The 20,100-nt window shown below is 39.5% G+C and overlaps 1 protein-coding gene across 4 annotated transcripts in view; it reads left to right on the forward strand.

The window, feature by feature from the left end:
- SKP2 (S-phase kinase associated protein 2) overlaps positions 1–19,856 on the forward strand; it is a 34,256-nt gene extending 14,400 nt beyond the window's left edge. For 2 of the 4 annotated variants that reach the window (XM_001372891.4, XM_007487454.2), the window contains exons 5-10: positions 2,227–2,361; positions 4,117–4,215; positions 12,491–12,621; positions 13,855–13,906; positions 14,039–14,146; positions 17,937–19,854. In XM_001372891.4, the coding sequence (XP_001372928.1) occupies positions 2,227–2,361; positions 4,117–4,215; positions 12,491–12,621; positions 13,855–13,906; positions 14,039–14,146; positions 17,937–18,156 (745 nt within the window). In that variant the 3' untranslated portion in view covers positions 18,157–19,854. Of the gene's footprint in view, positions 1–2,226; positions 2,362–4,116; positions 4,216–12,490; positions 12,622–13,854; positions 13,907–14,038; positions 14,147–17,936 lie in introns of all 4 variants that reach the window. The other 2 variants (XR_008917857.1, XM_056824549.1) reach the window with 2 other exon arrangements.
- Positions 19,857–20,100: the final 244 nt, after the last annotated feature.

The raw sequence follows: 20,100 nt of genomic DNA on the forward strand, positions 1-20,100 counted from the left end.
AAATGTTAATTTTCTAGATGATTTTATTGGTTGTAGGTTTTCCCTCCACTGAGGCAGATCAAAGCCTCCTTTAGTACACTATTTGGTTCATGAGATGTTGTAGCAAAAATACCCAATCCTTTGTCATCAACCTGAAAGTGAGCCTGTCTTGACTTAGACTGTGCCTCAGATGACAGACACATAACCCTTACTGCACCCATACTAAAAAGGATTCTTTGCTCCAGGGTGATGAACTGTCGGAGGTTTTGTCCCAACCTCCTGGAGAAATTAAGTGATCTATTTGGGTGGCACAGCTTCCCCCTGGATGCTAACATCTTTTGCATCTCCTATGTTGTTGGGTAAATCTTTTCACTAGGGATAATCCAAAATTGTATGTACTCAGGTCACTAGCTGCTTGCTCCATCTCAGGGAACTAAGCCTAGGTTTTGTTCCACAGGCATAGCCCGGGAGAATCTGGCACTTTACTTCAGGATGAGACTAGGCATCATAGGAGGGCTTTGGGACAGGCCTGTTTCTTATATTCAGCAAAAATCCACTTCAGAAAAGGTTGAATGCTTTCCAGGGACAGTAGTACCCGATTAACATCTCAGGAACTTCGGGAAACCGCATTTCACCTGCTTTGCATTATCAAGATCTCCTTTCTGCCCTCCTAGCTCCTTATCTAATTCCATGTATGCAGGAAAAAGCAAATTAAACCCCAAATGAGTATCCTTTTATTTTCCCTAAATCTATGGATCTTCAGAAACTCTTGGGATAGAAATGTCTTCCAGTGGCAATTCATCCGTGATTTCTAGTCTTAGTGAAGAGTTGCTCCAGACAGTGGAAGATTTAGTGATAAGTATATATGTATTAAAGGTAACACAACTAGTCTTTCAGACTATAAACTGTGTGTGTGTGTGTGTGTGTGTAGGACTAGCATCTCTGCTGCCTGTCACCTAACTCTCACCTGTGGCTCTACTAGAAATCAAATGGAATTGCCTTAACGGACAGCATTTTAGAGGCCCTCAGGCATTTAGACAGGAGCCCAAACATTGACTTGGGCCCTAATAGGAACTAGTATTTCCTTTTCAGGAATCCTACATTTGCTATCAGAGTTCATTTCCTCTCTAGTTAACATTCTCTCTTAAAGGAGCCCTTTTCAGGGCTGCGCACCCACCTTTGGTGCCCACCTCTCACCCAACTCTCCCCTCCCTGTGGCCCCCAGAAGCTGCAGCATGTGCAAGGGTCACACTAGTAAAAGCATCTCAGCAGATGGCCTGGCCCAGGTTGAGGTGAGGGTAACTAGCCAGATGAGATCGGCTGGTGTCTGCCCTAACTCCCCTTGGGTGCAAGGAGTGGATAAGAAGAGTTTCTTCCAGTGGCTTTAGAGGCACCTGGAACAGCCCCAGTGGAGGGCCCTGAGCTTGGTCAGGAGGCCACGGTCAGCCCACGGCATCCAGGCCGTTCCCCATTCCCCTGACTCTTGTCCTGCCACTGGACTTCAGAGGATGCTAGAAGAATTAGTGATGAGGCTGATGACTCACTACCTCTCTGAAATCCAGTTCCTGCCCAAGTTAAGATATCCCCCCACTGTGATAAAGTAAACACTTAGAAGAAAGGGAGCTTAGGGCTTGGTAGGGGAAGATAATACACCAAAGGAATCTAAGGAGAAACTGGGGGAGGGGGGGAGATACTGAAGAATTCTGAAATAGATCAACTCTGGGTGCGGGGGAGGGGGGGTTCTTCCTCAAGTGCTCTCCCTCCTCCATTCTCTAGTTCCCCAGGGTCAAGGGTCCAGATAAGGGCCCAAGGCTGATTTCATCTTGCAGGATAATGAGATTTCTTGAGCCCTTACCGATTTTTATTACTAAATTAAATCCACAGAAGCTCAGTATGTTCACTCCAAAATGGTATCTAAGCAGAAATGCCTTGGTTTCAAGAAACCATTTTTTTAAAGTTTAAAGAAGTCATTTCAAGCTGATGTCATTATGTAAAGAGCAGAGGACTTAGGGACTTGGAATCCCAAGACCTGGCTAGATCACTGCTCAGACCCTGGGGGGAACCTTTCCCAGCCTCAGTTCCCTCCTCTGTAAAATGATGACATGGTAATACTTCTATTTCCTCCCTCCTGGTGCTCTTCAGAGGATCAAGTAAGATCATGTCTGTCAAAACCCTGGGTGACCCCAAAGTGTGATCATCCGGGCCCCCGTTATTGAGTAAGCAAAGACTCCCCTTGTTTATCCACAGACCGCTTCGGGTACAGCACATGGACCTGTCTAACTGCATAATAGATGAGGCTGCACTACAGGACATCCTTTCTCGCTGCTGCAAACTGCAGAACCTGAGTCTGGAAGGACTGATGCTTTCAGATGTCATCGTCCGGTGAGTCACGGTCATTGCCTCTGATTGAGGGACACGTCTGTTAGATGATATGGCAAAGGGGTGACCCCAGGGCCAAGAATAAGGCATTCAGTGGACTTGTTTTAAATCCCTCTCTTCTTGGGCAGTTATGAATGAAAACAGATTGCTTCCAGAGCCAAGGACCTCCGGCACTGATGATAATCTTTCTCCAGGGTCCATGGGATTTCTCACCTGCCCTTTTGTACCCTTTTGGTGTATCCCTGTGTTGCTACCTCCAGCAAATAAAAGCTTTAAAAAACAATTCATTGCATGTAGACATGCCTTATACACTACTTTCTTTTTTTGTTTGTTTGTTTTGTTTTTGTTTTTGTTTTTTTCTGAAACCCTTACCTTCTGTCTTAGAATCAATACTGTGTATTGGTTCCAAAGCAGAAGAGCAGTAAGGGCTAGACAATGGAGGTTAAGTGACTTGCCCAGGGTCACACAGCTTAGAAGTGTCTTGAGACCAAATTTGAACCCAAGACCTCCCATCTCTGGGCCTGGCTCTCAATCCATTGAGCCACTTAACTGCCCCCTACCACCTAGATTTTCTGTGGATTTCTGGTTGTTGATTTTTTTTTTGGAACCATGAGCTTCTCTGCCATCTGATCCTAAGACATCCCGATATGTTTCTGCTCTGCCTTTTTTGATATTGAAATCACTTTTAAAAACTGATATATATTAATTTAAGGTCACCAAGGAATTCAGCTATGTAATTCCTAAATGAAACACTCAAATCAGCTGCCAACTTTTTTATGGTGTTTTAATTACAAACAGGAGCAAGAAAGTATTAGAGGTAGAGAGAGAGAGAGAGAGAAGGAAAGAGGGTTTAAATACCCACTCTGCTCAGGCTGAGCCAAAGCGGGCTTAAGGCCCTGGATAGCCAAGGCAAGGAAAGAGATCAGTCCTTATCACTCACGTGACCAAACTGGAGGAAAACAGTCTGCAGGATCCTCCAACTCCAAGCACCAGCCTCCAACTGACCCCCCTCCTCCCCGGAAGTCCCAAGAACTCCCGAGGCTGTTCTCTACCTCACTTCCTGCGTCTCACATGTGCCTATGGTGGCTATAGCTTGACCTAGGACCACCCAGAGGTCTGTCCTTTTTGCACATGTCTGTTGAAGGCCATATTCTCAAATACTTAAATCTCAAGTTTGCTTCAGTCCTTCCTAATCTTGTTACCCTGAGTAGGGTGGAGATTGAAGTTTCCAAGACCTGATTCTATTATTCCAAGTATCTCTATTGTTATTAATCAGGAAATAGCTAAATCCCATCTTCTAAAGAATGGTCTGAATAGGGTGGAGTAGTTTTGAAATTCAAACTTTTTAGACCTTTTTCCTCCTTTAATACTCTTTCTCCCTTCTTTTTTCCCATTAATCTGAATTCTTTACTACTTTGGGGGCCCAGGTTAATGCTGGCTTTTTTCACAAACTCTTATCCAAACTAATCCCCTTTCTTTGAGTTTCTTCATCCTTTAAGCATAGGGTCTGTATCATATTGCTTTATGCTTAAGTTACCTTAGAATTCTTTTTTTAGGCAGTACAGATTTTATTTACCCACTAGATCATTTTTCCTTTCTAGGACTATATCATCTTAAAATTTTTAGTTTCTTTACTGGCCTTCTTAACCATAACATACACACATAAGTACATGTATACACACAGAAACAGAGCAGACAAATGGCTACAGACACTTAGTAAATGCTGAATATTCCTATTTGTTCTCCCTTTTCTTTCAGAAATCTGGCCCAGAATTCAGACTTGGTGCGATTAAACCTCTGTGGGTGCACGGGATTCTCAGCTTCTGCACTGGGGACACTGCTGAGCAGCTGTACTCGGTAGGAATTACTTTCATTGGGTTAAACTTATAATGGTCATATCCCTATTTTAAAGAAGGAAAACTTGTTCGGACATTTCAAGCCTATGTGGTTGAAAAAAGCATGATTTGAAACATAGAACTCAACATTTCACATTTAAGTCTTTTCCCACAATTTTCCTCTGAAATTGATTGCCTTTGCCATGGGAAATACCACCCAAAAGAAGAGTATCAAAAGTAACCTTCATTTAAGTCTATTTTCCCAATCTTTACCAGATCTCAGTGGCATTTTGGTAGATGTTACAGAGAAAAGGGATGGAAATGAAGGAGGGGCTCTAGCTTACATAATCACAGGTATAGTATATTTCTAATGTGCCTCTCAGTGAGTGTTTTCTGGGACTTCAGGATAGAAAATGCAACTGGCTAAGCCTATTCAAAATGGATTATTTGGGAGTGAGGTAATTCATCACGTGAAGAACATCCTAGACCTCAGGTGCTGGATTTAAGAAACAGCGCCAGAAAATCCTTTGTTTCTTGGTGACACCAAATAGCCTGCCTTTGCTGGCTTTCTTTTCCCGGAATGGGAAACTTAGACCAGGGTAGATTTGTTTCTAAACATTTTTTTCCAACATTATTTATAACATGCATTTTTTTTTAAGCCTTTGCCTCATCACCATTTCTTTACATAAGAAACTACAGGTATCCCTTCCACATTACAACTTTCCCCATCTTGGTTTCAGTATATCGCAGGTTGGCATAAGAAATTAAATGGGATTGGGGGGTAGTTTTGTGGAAGCTGCGGACAACACAGAAAAAGGTTAGAAACTTGGCAATGCATAAAATATATGTATAGTATTGTATGATATCAGCATATTTTATCTTTTAATGCTACAGATGTACATAATTTCTTATGTATTAAAAAAAGTTTTATTGCTGCCTTCTCTTTTTATTTCCTTTCTCATTCTGTTCTACCACTCCATAATTGAACCGTCCTTTGTGATTACACACACACTTGTATCTGTTCATAAAACTGAAACTGTGACTTCATCCATCTTAACAGTGAGTGCAGCAGTGTGCATCTGCTGTTCCTACCCTGTCTACTGAAGGGAGGGAGGCATTCTTAATCATCCTGGTCATTCTGGGGCTAACTGGTCTTAAAATGATTAAGTTTAGTTTCCTGTCCATGTCACTTTTATTTAGATTATTTCAGAATGTACTTTTTTGGTCTTATTTTTTTTTTCTAGGTCCATTTTTTTTGTTTTTTGTTTTTTGATAATATTTTATTTGATCATTTCCAAGCATTATTCATTAAAGACAAAGATCATTTTCTTTTCCTTCCCCCCAACCCCCATAGCCGATGCGTGATTCCACTGGGTGTCACATGTGTTCTTGATTTGAACCCATTGCCATGTTGTTAGTATTTGCATCAGAGTGTTCGTTTAGAGTCCTCTGTCATGTCCCCTCAACCCCTGTAGTCAAGCAGTTGCTTTTCCTCGGTGTTTCCACTCCCACAGTTTCTCCTCCGCTTGTGGATAGTGTTTTTCTCCTAGATCCCTGCAGATTGTTCAGGAACATTGCATTGACACTAATGGAGAAGTCCATTATGTTCGATTATACCACAGTGTATTAGTCTCTGTGTACAATGTTCTCCTGGATCTGCTCCTCTCGCTCTGCATCACTTCCTGAAGTTGTTCCAGTCTCCATGGAATTCCTCCACTTTATTGTTCCTTTTTGCACAATAATATTCCATCACCAACAGATACCACAATTTGTTCAGCCATTCCCCAATTGATGGGCATCCCCTCGTTTTCCAATTTTTGGCCACCACAAAGAGCACAGCTATGAATATTTTTGTACAAGTCTTTTTGTCCATTATCTCTTTGGGGTACAAACCCAGCAGTGCTATGGCTGGATCAAAGGGCAGACAGTCTTTTATCGCCCTTTGGGCATAGTTCCAAATTGCCCTCCAGAATGGTTGGATCAATTCACAACTCCACCAGCAATGAATTAATGTCCTGACTTTGCCACATCCCCTCCAGCATTCATTACTTTGCATAGCTGTCATGTTAGCCAATCTGCTACGTGTGAGGTGATACCTCAGGGTTGTTTTGATTTGCATCTCTCTGATTATCAGAGATAATCTTTTATTTAAAACACTTTTTCATGTGCTTATTAATACTTTTGATTTCTTTCTGTGAAAACTTCCTATTCATGTCCCTTGCCGATTTATCAATTGGAGAATGGCTTGATTTTTTGTATAATTGATTTAGCTCTTTATAAATTTGCGTAATTAAACCTTTGTCAGGTTTTTATGAAGATTTTTTCCCAATTTGTTGCTTCCCTTCTGATTTTAGTTATATTGGTTTTGTTTGTACAAAAGCTTTTTAATTTGATGTAGTCGAAATTATTTATTTTACATTTTGTGACTCTTTCTATGTCTTGCTTGGTTTTAAAGTCTTTCCCTTCCCAAAGGTCTGACATGTATACTATTCTGTGTTTACCCAATTTACTTATGGTTTCCTTCTTTATGTTCAAGTCATTCACCCATTTTGAATTTACCTTGGTGTACTGTGTGAGGTGTTGATCCAGTCCTAATCTCTCCCACACTGTCTTCCAATTTTCCCAGCAGTTTTTATCAAATAGTGGATTTTTGTCCCAAAAGCTGGGATCTTTGGGTTTATCGTATACTGTCTTGCTGAGGTCGCTTGCCCCAAGTCTATTCCACTGATCCTCCTTTCTGCCTCTTAGCCAGTACCAAATTGTTTTGATGACTGCTGCTTTGTAATATTGTTTAAGGTCTGGGACTGCAAGGCCCCCATCATTTGTGGTTTTTTTTCCCCTGGATATCCTTAATCCTTTGTTATGGTTATTTCTAAATCAGTAAAGAAATTTTTTGGCAGTTCAATGGGTATGGCACTAAATAGATAAATAAGTGTGGGTAGGATGTTCATTTTTCTTATATTGGCTCTTCCTATCCATGAGCAGTTAATGTTTTTCCAATTGCTCAAATCTAGTTTTAGTTGTGTGGAGAGTGTTTTGTAGTTGTGTTCATATAGTTCCTGTGTTTGTCTCGGGAGATAGATTCCAAGTATTTTATTTTGTCTAAGGCGATTTTGAATGGGATTTCTCTTTCTAGTTTTTGCTGCTGAGCTGTGTTGGAGATATATAGAAATGCTGATGACTTATGCAGGTTTATTTTGTATCCTGCAACTTTGCTAAAGTTGTTGATTATTTTGATTAGCTTTTTGGCTGAATCTCTAGGATTCTTTAAGTAGACCATCATGTCATCTGCAAAGAGTGATAACTTGGTCTCCTCCTTGCCTATTTTGATGCCTTCAATTTCTTTTTCTTCTCTAATTACTACTGCTAGTGTTTCTAGTACAATGTCAAATAGTAGAGGTGATAATGGGCATCCTTGTTTCACTTCTGATCTTATTGGGAATGCATCTAGTTTATCCCCATTGCAAATAATATTAGCTGATGGTTTTAGATATATGCTATTTATTATTTTTAGGAACGACCCTTCTATTCCTATGCTTTCTAGTGTTTTTAATAGGAATGGGTGTTGTATTTTATCAAAGGCTTTTTCTGTGTCTTTTGAGATAATCATGTGATTTTTGTTGGTTTGCTTGTTGATGTGGTCAATTATGTGGATGGTTTTCCTAATATTGAACCAGCCCTGCATCCCTGGTATAAATCCTACTTGATCATGGTGGATGACCCTTCTGATCACTTGCTGGAGTCTTTTTGCTGGTATCCTATTTAAGATTTTTTGCATCTATATTCATTAAGGAGATTGGTCTATAATTTTCTTTCTCTGTTTTTGGCCTGCCTGGTTTTGGAATCAGTACCATGTTTGTGTCATAAAAGGAGTTTGGTAGAACTCCCTCTTTGCTTATTACATCAAATAGTTTATATAGTATTGGGGTTAATTGTTCTCTGAATGTTTGATAGAATTCACTGCTGAATCCATCAGGCCCTGGGGATTTTTTCTTAGGGAGTTCTTTGATGGCTTGTTGGATTTCATTTTCTGATATGAGATTATTTAAGAATTCTATTTCTTCTTCTGTTAGTCTCGGCAGTTTGTATTTTTGTATGTATTCATCCATATCACCTAGATTGGTGTATTTATTGCCATATAATTGGGCAAAGTAATTTTTAATGATTGCCTTAATTTCCTCTTCATTGGAGGTGATGTCCCCCTTTTCATCTTTGATGCTATTAATTTGTTTTTCTTCTTTCCTTATTTTAATTAGATTAACCAGTACTTTGTCTATTTTGTTTGTTTTTTCAAAGTACCAGCTTCTTGTCTTATTTATTAAATCAATAGTTCTATCACTTTCAATTTTATTAATTTCTCCCTTAATTTTTAGGATTTCTAGTTTGGTTTTCTTCTGGGGGGGTTTAATTTCATTGCTTTTGAGTTTTTTGATTTGCATTTCCAATTCATTGATCTCTGCTCTCCCTACTTTGTTAATATATGCACTCAGGGATATGAATTTACCTCTGATTACCGCTTTGGCTGCATCCCAAAAGGTTTGAAAGGATGTCTCGCCATTGTCATTTTCCTCGATGAAATTATTAATTGTTTCTATGATTTCTTCTTTAACTAAACAATTTTGGAGTATCATATTGTTTAATTTCCAATAAATTTTTGATTTGGTTTTCCACATACCATTACTGATCGTTATTTTTATTGCCTTGTGATCTGAAAAGGCTGCATTTATTATTTCTGCTTTTCTGTATTTGTATGCTATGTTTTTGTGACCTAGTGTATGGTCAATCTTTGTAAATGTGCCATGTAGTGCTGAGAAGAAAGTGTATTCCTTGTCCCTATTTATTTTTCTCCATATGTCTATTAATTCTAATATTTCTAAGATTTCATTCACTTCTTTTACCTCTTTCTTATTTATTTTTTGATTTGATTTATCTAAATTTGCTAATGATTGGTTCAAGTCTCCCACTAATATGGTTTTACTGTCTATTTTTTCCTTCAATTCTCCTAGTTTTCTCCATTAGAAATCTGGGTGCTATATTATTTGGTGCATACATATTGATTAGTGATATTTCCTCATTATCTAAAGTCCCTTTTAACAAAATATAATTACCTTCCCTATCCCATTTGATCAGGTCTATTTTTGCTTTGGCTTTATCAGATATCATGATTACCACTCCTGCCTTCTTTCTGTCAGTTGAGGCCCAGAAGGTCTTACTCTATCCTTTAATTCGGACTTTGTGGGTGTTTACCCGCCTCATGTGTGTTTCTTGAAGACAACATATGATAGGGTTTTGGATTCTAATCCATTCTGCTATTCGTCTTCGTTTCATGGGTGAGTTCATCTCATTCACATTCAAAGTTATGATTATCACTTCTGGACTCCCTGGCATTTTGATATCCTTCCCTAATTCTAACCTTTCTTCTTCAGCTCTACCTTTTAATCCAGTGATTTACTTTAAATCAGTCCCCCTTGTCCCCTCCCTTGATATGTTTCCCTTTCTAGCCCCTCTCTTTGTGTTCCCTCCACCTTCCCCCTCTTCTTCCCTCCCTTTTTTGTGTTCCCTCCCCCCTACCGCCCTTGGTTTTCCCTTCTCCCTACCCTTGTTGGGTAAGATAGAATTCAAGATCCCACTGGATCTGGATGTTCTTCCCTCTCAGAGTTGATTTCCCTGAGAGTAAGGTTTAAGTAAAAACTCTCTTCCTCTCCTTCTTATAGGAGTTTTCTTCCTCTCCCCTTCCCGTGTAAATCTTTGTGTGAGAAAGATTATTCCATTTGGTTTTTCTTTTCCCCCTGTTTACACATTACATTTTCCCCACATATTAATATACATAGATTGATATAAATATAGTCCTTATAGAAGAGAGTTTGAATAAAAGAAAAAGATAACATTTTTCTCCTTTTCCCTTTCCTTCATATTTACCTTTACAGGTATTCCATGCTCTTTGTTTTCTGATATCGAACTTTCCACAGAGCTCTGGTCTTTTCTTTGCAAAAAGTTGGAAATCTTCTATTTTGTTGACTGCCCATACTTTCCCTTGGAAGTATATAGTCAGTTTTGCTGGATAGCTGGTTCTTGGTTGAAGACCCAGCTCTCTTGCCTTTCTGAAAATCATGTTCCATGCCTTATGGTCATTCAGAGTGGCACTTGAAAGGTCTTTTGTGACCCTGATTGGCATTCCTTTATATCTAAATTGTCTTTTTCTGGCTTCTTGTAAGATTTTTTTCTTTTGCTTGAAATCTTTGGAATTTGGCAATTACATTCCTGGGAGTTGTCTTTTGGGGATTTAGTGTAGAGGGTGTTCTGTGAACTCTTTAAGTGCCTGTATTGCCCTCTTGTTCTAGGATCTCTGGGCAATTTTCTTTGATTATATCTTGTATTAAGATGTCGAGTTTGCCATTTATTTCTGGCTTTTCTGGTAGTCCAATTATTCTTAAATTTTCTCTTCTCCCTCTATTTTCCAAGTCTATGACCTTGTCAGTGAGATATTTTATGTTCTCTTCTAATTTCTTCGTCTTTTGGCTTTGCTTTATTAATTCTTGCTCTTTTACTTGCTCGTTGTCTTCCAGTTGCCTGATTCTGACCTTTATAGCCTGGTTTTCCTTTTCAGTTTGGTCAAACCAGTTTTGTAGATGCATTAATTTCTTTTGCATTATTTCCCACTTTTCCTCCCAGAAGGCTTCCATCTTTTTTGATCATTTCTGATTCAAATTCTTTATGAATTTGTGGAGAGTTTCCAATCTCCTCTGTATTTTGTATTTTTGCTCCATAAATTGTGTCCAAAGTCGCCCCCTTCTTCTTGTTTTTCTTGGCGTTTTGAGGCTTTTCTGTGCTGTTTGCCATCTCTATCTGAGTGGGGAGGACTAGCTTTTCTTATCTCTGTCTAGTGTTCAAAGGCTTTAGCCCTAGGCAAATTGTCCCTTCTATGCAGCTGTTGTTCTGTCTTCCCGGGGAAGCCTGGGGTTTGGGGTGTTACTGCTCTCATTTCCCTCCCAATGCTTCTTCGTTGCCTTACTTCCACGCTCTGAGCCTGGCTTGGCACTGTCCGCAAGGTATCTTAGTGCCTTTGCAGGCCAGAAGAGCCTGCACTTTGAGGGGGGAGGGTCCATGGCTTTCCGGAGCTCCGAGGGCTCCTGATAGGATTAATTTCACCTGGGTTGGAATGAGTATGTCCTGATGCAGGGATCTTTTGTGAGACTCAGATGGAAGGATCTAGCCAGGGGGCTACAGGCTCTACCCTCTCCCCCCCCCCATCTCTCTCTCTTTCCCTGCTGTCTGTGTTGGGTGCCCCCGAAGTCTGGCTTAAGTTGTTTTTAGGATGCGGCCTTCAGAATAGCAGGCCCTGAGGTCCTTTTGCTGGCTCTGAGGTTCCAGCTGCTGCCTCAGACTCAGCTCTCTGGTTGGGGGGATGGGTCCTGGGACCTTCCTTCTGCCTACCCCTTAGATCCGAGTGATCTTGGGTTCTGGCTTTTGGGGGGCCGTACCTTTTGGTCCAGGTCCAGGAGGAGGGTTCCCGGGATCTATCCTGTTGTTCGTTTTGAATTTCGGTGCCCTAGGAGCATACAGTTTGAGATCAGTAAGGAAGGGTTTCTGGAGATCTGAACTTTAGCTTTCTCTAAGCTGCCATCTTGACCGGAAGTCTGGTCTTTTTTAATAATTTGCCATTAATAGGTCTTTTCCCTCAGAGCAGAATGGTTATGAGAAAATATTACTTCCTTACTCAAATTACCTATTTCCTGTTCAATCGCATTTCTGAATCAGAGAAGGAAGGAGGAATTTTTCAGTGGGGCTTTGACAAAAATCCTCCATCACTTTTCAAACACCAAATGTGGAGAGCAGGGATAACAAAATCTTCTCCCACTATGTAAAAGCAATTGATTTCTATATAGGTGAGTTCCCTGGATTTAAATTTTGTTTTGTTTTGTTTTGTTTTTTCCTCTCAGTATTTCAAGTAAATCCTTGAGCAATACGGACCTCTCCCTTCTGTTCAGTTAGAGTCAGGTGACTTGGCCTGATCTCAGGGCTGGCTCACCATTCAAACAAGTACTTTCCTGTAGAACCTGTTCTCTGTCACTGTCTCAGACCCAACTGATTTTTTTTTTACTATGATCAACTGTGAATTTACTCCTCTGTTTATATAAGATTGTTATGAGAGTAATCTATATACCAATCAAAAGACAGCACTAACCTATGTATAAATATGTAATCGATAAGACTTTCACAAATAAAATGCAATAATGGATCACATCTTTATCAAGAGATGATTAAAAAAATATGTAAAGAATTTTTTTTTTTAACAGATTAGATGAGCTGAACCTTTCCTGGTGCTCTGATTTCACGGCAGAACACATACAAATTGCTGTCAGCTCTGTAACAGAAAACGTGACACAACTGAATCTCAGTGGCTACAGGCAGAATCTGCAGAGATCAGGTAACTGGGAAGGGCCGCCACCACGTCACCACCACTACCACTACCACCCCGTGTATAAGGGGGCAAAGTGAAATTGCCAAATGTAACTGGGGAAGACCTTCCCCTGAGGTCCCCATATCTCACCACAGCCGTTGGTCATCTTTCCCTCAAACACAAATCAGAATCAACTCCAGTCATATCCTGAGATTATTGACATTTATTTTCAGGTGCCTCATCAGTATATATGAAAATTTGTTTCTTCTGCTTAGAGGAAAAAGTCATTTCTTGATTTTTCCCCCCTTTCCCAAAGTTATCCAACTCTGTTTTATTATTCCCATCCCATCTGTTCCACCTTTATCCCATCGGTGTCCCCACATCACGTTATCACCTTATAAAAGAGGGAGACAAAATGCCCCTTATCAAGCCCTCCCATTCGCTTTAGGAAAGAGCTTTTTGGAAATTAGCTGACCCCAAAAATGATTTTGGGCAAAATATTTAAAGGTTGTGTTAGTAACTCCCTGGATTGTTTCAGAAACACTGGGCAGATAAAGTTCTCCCAGCCACGTCTTAAATGTTGACCTGATACATGCATAGACATAGTGCATTTCAGCAGGAGTAGCTGGGGATAGTGGTCCCAGATGTCCTGACAGCCAAGGAAGAGAAGAGAGTGAGCCCCAGACAGGCCAGTAGGGTCTAAGTTGGGGAGGGGCTTACAGAGAAACAGCATTTAGAAAACCAAAAGTTAACATTATTTTGTTGTATAATATTTTTTATTTATTTTGTTAAATGTTTTCCAATTGGATTTTAATCAGGTTCAAGAGCATTATGGAGTTTTGTAGGCTAATGCTGTCTGCTAGTCTGACATCTGAATTAGCTGATTTCCAAGCACTAACTTTCCATTTTATACTTCTTGCAGAATGGCTACTAAACAGGCACCAAAGAGAGTTTGGGTAGAATACAATATATAACAGGGTTCCTCTGTTCTTAATAGCTAACCCTTTAAAAGAGAGTAATTTTATGGGGGGGGGGGGTACAAAAAGGGCCCGGGCCGCCTTATCTCAAAACACAAGGCATGACCCTTTTTTAACACATTTTGAATAAAACTTGTTTTGAGCATTCTGTAGTTTTTGTTCATTTGTTTGTTGTTTTCTGAGAAAGTTCCCTGTGAATCCAAAGGCAGCTGTTACGGATTTATCTTTAACCAATTTCCCAAATTTCCCATAAAATTGCCTATCTATATTTTTTTCTTCTTAGATGTGGCGACGTTAGTGAGAAGGTGCCCCAATCTGGTCCACTTAGACTTAAGGTATGAACTTGTGGAAGGGATGGACTTATAGAAAGTTGTAGTTACCTTGGGATAAAGGAGAAGGGTGGCTATCAGAAGTTTTTCCTTGGGGATGAAGAGGATTCTTTTGGATGCCGTCTCTCCATTTTTCAGTGACAGTGTCCTGCTGAAAACTGACTGTTTCCAGGAATTACACCAGCTCATCTACCTCCAACACCTAGCGCTCAGCCGATGCTATGAAATGATTCCAGCAGCCTTACTGTAAGTTCTTTCTTATGAAGCTTTTTTTATCACTTGATTAATAAATCATTGTTTGATTTTAAATTAAAATAATAATTAATTAATGTCATAAGATATTGTCATAAATAACAGGTATAAAACCTGAACAAGTGACCCAGAGCTGACAGACCAAAGTCAGGTAAAGTTTAGGACCGAATAGAGATTATCTGTTGAACTTTGAAAATTTCTCCAGAAAAACCAGAAGTACATTATTAACAAGTTAAATGGATTAAGGTATAAAATAGCTGTACCTCAATGGTTTTTTCCCCCCATTTGGAGTGGCAGATACCTAACTCATAGGAAGACTAGAAAGAATATAAGATGGAACACTGGAGTCAGAAAGTAGATCGGGGGCCACAAGACAGAAGGTTTTAAGTGCTATTGAAGAAGCTTGGAATTTTGGGGTAAATGGTAGAGGCATGGAAGGTTTTTTTTGAGCAGAGTAATAAGGTCAGATCTCTGCTTTATTAGGTTAACTCATATGATTCATTTATCTGATAGTTTGTGAGGAGAGAACCTAGAGATGGAAGAATGCTAATTAGGCTAGTGACCTAGAAACAATATTTCCTGCAATAACTTGGTTTCTTTTTTTTTTTAATTGTGTCAAAGCCAAAAACTAAAGAGAACTTACTGTCTTGGCCTTTTTAGTTTTGTTGGTTACTCATCAGTAGTGGGGTGGCTTGTTGAAATTCCAAAACAAATGTTTTCTTTTCTGAGACCTTGGACAGTGCTTGTCCCTTTGTTTTAAGCCTAAATAAATAGCTAGTGGAGGTAATGAATTCGTAGGCATATTGATCCAAGTTGAGAAGGCCCATGTTTTCCAGAAATACTGTTGACATTTGGCAATCACCCTTTTCTATGAGGCAGGATTTCACTGAAATCAAGTTCATTGTTTGCCCTTCCTTAGGTCATCTAAATGGAGTAAGAGATGGGTTGATTGCCCCATGGAGAGAATAAGTTAGGGGAAGGAAGGGGGAGTGGGGAATGCTTTCTCTAATGCAGCTTTTTTTTTTAAATTTATTTTATTTAATTAGTCAACTTAGAATATTTTTCACTGGTTACAAGAATCATGTTCTTTCCCTCACCTCCCCCATTTTTTGTACAACTGATTTAGCTCCTTATAAATTTGAATAATTAAAGCCTTTGTCAGAGATTTTTGTTATGGAGAATTCTTTCCCAATTTGTTGCTTCCCTTATTTTGGTTGCATTGATTTTGTTTGTACAAAACCTTTTGAATTTAATGTAATCAAAATTATTTATTTTACATTTTGTAAATTTTTTCTAACTCTTGCTTGGTCTTTAAAATCTTTCCTTTACCAAAGATCTGACAAGTATACTATTCTGTGTTCACCTAATTTACTTATAACTTCCTTCTTTATATTCAAGTCATTCACCCATTCTGAGTTTATCTTGGTGTAGGGTGTAAGATATTGATCTAAGCCTAATCTCTTCCATACTGTCCTCCAGTTTTCCCAGCAGTTTTTATCAAATAGTGGATCTTGGTCTCATAAGCTGGGACCTTTGGGTTTGTCATATACTGTCTTGCTGAGGTCACTTACCCCAAATCTATTCCACTGATCCTCCTTTCTGTCTCTTAGCCAGTACCAAATTGTTTTGATGACCACTGCTTTATAGTATAGTTTGAGATCCGGGACTGCAAGTCCTCCTTCCTTTGCATTTTTTTTTCGTGATTTCCCTGGATATCCTTGATCTTTTGTTCTTCCAAATGAACTTTGTTATGTTTTTTTTTCTAATTCAGTGAAAAAGTTTCTCGGTAGTTCAATGGGTATGGCACTAAATGAGTAAACAAGTTTGGGTAGGATGGTGATTTTTATTATGTTAGCTTGTCCCACCCATGAGCAGTTAATGTTTTTCCAAATATTTAGATCTGGTTTTAATTGTGTGGAGAGTGTTTTGTCGTTCTATTCATATGGTTCCTGTGTTTGTCTCACCAGAGAGATTCCCAAGTATTTTATATTGTCTAGGGTGATTTTGAATGGAGTTTCTTTCTAACTCTTGCTGCTGAAATGGGTTGGAGATATGTAGAAATGCTGATGACTTATGCGGGTTTATTTTATATCCTGCCACTTTGCTTAAAGTTGTTGATTGTTTCGACTAACTTTTTGGTTGATTCTCTAGGATTCCCTTAAGTAAGCCATCATATCATCCACAAAGAGTGACAGCTTGGTCTCCTCCTTGCCTATTTTAATACCTTCAATTTCTTTTTCTTCTCTAATTGCTACTGCTAGTGTTTCTAGTACAATGTTAAATAATAGAGGTGATAATGGGCATCCTTGTTTCACTCCTGATATTATTGGGAAGGCTTCGGGTTTATCCCCATTGCAGATGATGTTGGCTGATGGTTTTAGATAGATACTGTTTATTGTTTTTAGGAAAGGCCCATCTATTCCTATACTTTCTAGTGTTTTAAATAGGAATGGCTGTTGTATTTTGTCAAAGGCTTTTTCTGCATTTGGTAAGTATCAAAAAAAAACCCTTTTGTTCACTCTTCATTCCTAACTACAATGCAGTGTTTTAACTGTGGGATGAATTCAGTTTTAAGGTAGGCTATTTTGTCAGTTTGACTGAATTGGATTTTCTTTGAGGTGCCACTTCCTCTTGAAAATAGAAGCCCAGTTCACAAAGTTCTCCAACACAAGACATGCTTGGTATGAGTCATGCAATTTTATTTATTAGTTTTTGTAATTCTTACCTTCCATCTTAGAATAAATTCTATGTATCCATTCTAAGGCAAAAGGGTAATGAGGGCTAGACAATTCGGGTTAAGTGACTTGCCTAGGATGACTGACACAGCTATTAAGTATCTGAGCTCATATTTGAACCCAAGACTTTCCTGTTCCATGACTGGCTCTCTCATCCGTTGAACCACCTACCTGCCTATGACAGTAAAGCTACAGTTGTTTCCCAGTTCCCACCTGTGGCAAAAAAAAAAAATCCCTATATTTTTGCTATCAAATAGTAAGCATTGCCCCTTTTCTTCAACTACCCAACAGAGGTGGATAAGTGAGGGGAACTGAATAAGCCCAGATTCTGAATAATTATACACTGTAGCATTATACATGTAAGACTTAAATTAGTATCAATAACTCCAAGCCTTATTTTATAAAATTAATAATCAACCTGAAACAGAAAGAAAATAAACTAAAAGAAATAGAAATTCAAACCTAATTATCTAACAAAAAGTAAACCCACATGAGTAAGTTTTCCTGCCTCTCCACAAAGCCGGCTTCAGCAGCCATGATTAGGGGACGAGAGAGAGAGAAAGGGGACTGCACAAAACTTATATCCTCCCTACATCGGCACCTAATAGGAGAAGGAAAGCAGGGTGCTGGGAATTGGAATCCAGGGAAGCAAATTCTAATTACACATAGAACATCAGATTCCTCTTTTCTAAACTAGTGATCTGCTGCTGCCAAGGACGACTCCAGACAGACACTTGAAGTGCTTTAAGCTGAGACTCGTATAGCTTTTTAGAAACTCTTACCTCCTGTCTTAAGAGTCAATATTACATATTGGTTTCAAGGCAGAAGAGCAGTAAGGGTGAAGTGACTTTTCCAGGGTCACACAGCTGGGAAGTGTCTTCTTCCTTCCTTCCTTTTCTTTTTAATTTCTTGGGTTGGCAAGGTGTAACTTGGGAGCCTGGGGGGGGGGGGGGGTGGTACGCATCCTGTAGGAATTCATTCTATTATCTGGTGAGGAAACTGCCTTGCACATGAGCTGGTCCAAACGTTGCATGCATCTTCTTTTCCAGTGAACTTGGCGATATCCCCTCCCTGAAGACATTGCAAGTTTTTGGAATTGTAACCGAAAATTCCCTGCCCGTGCTCAAGGAAGCGCTTCCACATCTGAAAATCAACTGTTCTCACTTCACCACCATCGCCAGGCCAACAAAAGAACCGGGCAACAAGAAGAACCCCGAGATCTGGGGCATCCGATGCCGCCTGATGATGCCGGGTCCCAACAACCATTAACGTCCTCGTTATAGAGCGACTTCTCTTCACGAAACAACGGAGCAGACTAGGAGGCCTTGTGGCTAGACGCCCCGCGACTATTTTTCTGGGGTTGAGTTACACCTTTTGCCTTAGAACTGTTTGGGCTTGAAGCTCGCCGTTTCGTGTCACTAACTCAACAATTTAGGAATAAGTGTTTTGCACTGGGTACACGACTTTTGTCAGCACCCTTCGAAAGCCTGCCTGGAGAACTGGGACACTTCAAGTATTTATGGTTTAAGGGAATAAACGCGTGCTTAATAGTGACTCGAGGTGGGAATTCAAACCGCCTCTCCTAGATGTTGTTTTTTTGAAAATCTTCAGAATGCAGCCGGTGCTCATTAAGTGAATCATTTTCTAGAGACCGTTGCAGACATGTACATACTTTTCCCACTTCATTTCAGCCTTGCCTTACATATAACAGAAGGGATGAACCCCAAGTCATTCTGTTTTTGAAATGAGCACAAATGGAGCATCAGTTACTTGCTGCCTTTGCTTGGCAGGAAAAAATCCCAACTCCTATATTTGGGTGCTGATCACTGAACCTTAAGGTAATAAGGATCATGGGAATGGAAAACCTCACACACGCCTTTTAAGAGCCTGGAAAAAAAGTGGTGTGGTTGGGGCAAAGAGTAAAGAACATTTCATCTTGGCAAAGAATTTATACCAAAAGTGCATGGGAGCCTCAGGAGGCAGAGTCAGCCGACGACAGCCAATCCCTTTGTCTGATCAGTCTCCTTGGAACAGTTATTCAAGGCTTCCTTCCAATCACTCCAAAGGTAATTTTTCTGAGGTTCTGAAACAAGCTGTGGGGATGTGATTATGGTTTTTGTTTTTATAAAATTCACATCATGACTGAGTATCTTCACTTTGCAATAGCCTTGTCTTGTTCGTTCCTTTTTATTGAAGGTACTTTTCTTCTGATGGTTTTCCAAGAAAGCAATTCCTCTTTTTTTCCTGGTTCTTCCTTGTCACGAAGGTCTAAAAGGGGCTGGTTTGATTTTTTCCCCCTAGAATCAAGTACTGAATACCAAGAAGAAATTTTTTTAAATCTCCTGACCTATTGTTCGGAATGCCCCATTTGAAAAAGGTCTGAGGTCTCCTTCCAGTTGCAGTTTTAGTAACCAGGGAGCACCATAAAAGTCCTACAGTCTTGGGAAAGAGAAACAACATATTACTCAGAGCACTTGGGACGCAGGAACCTCAGTTTAAAAGCATTGATTGTACCTGATAAGGAGCAGCTTTGACTTTTTATAACTGAGGAGCACCCAGGAAAAAACCCCAGCAATTATTTTTACCTTTAAAAGCTTGGTTAATAAAATCATTTGAATTTCTTCCCATTGATCAAAGAAGGCTAATTTCATTTTGTTTCCGTGACTGACTTTTAAGAAATCAATCTGGGACCAATGTTATGCTTGCCCTGCATTTCCTGCAGGGGAGAACACTTTGGTCTGATGTTATACAGAGATTTAACTGTAGCTCTGCTTGAAATGTTGTTTACAAAATAACTGTAAGAGAGACCCAAGGGTAAGTCTGGTTGGACTTGGACCTCTGGGCACACATCCTTTGACACTCAAGTCCAGATATAAGCTATCTTGCCAACGTTTTTAATGATCTCTATCTTCACAATGTCTATTTTGACTCTTTTTGTAAAAAATAAAAATAAAAAATATTTTACACAAATGAGTCATCCTTTATGCATTTTTAAAGCAACAAGTGGCCTACAGCAACAAGGAGAGCATGTGAGTAATAATAATGTATTATCATTTTTAAATGATACTAATAGATTAACATAGTGAACTTATACAGCTCTTGTAGTTGGACTCCATCTTAACCATCTTGCCCAAAACTTTAGCTATTAACTACACAAAAGTCTGTCTAGAATCCCCACTTTTGAATCAACAGATTTAATTTGGAGAATAGCAC

This window comes from Monodelphis domestica, chromosome 3 (genome assembly GCF_027887165.1).
Source record: "Monodelphis domestica isolate mMonDom1 chromosome 3, mMonDom1.pri, whole genome shotgun sequence".
Classification (NCBI taxonomy): Eukaryota; Metazoa; Chordata; class Mammalia; order Didelphimorphia; family Didelphidae; genus Monodelphis; species Monodelphis domestica.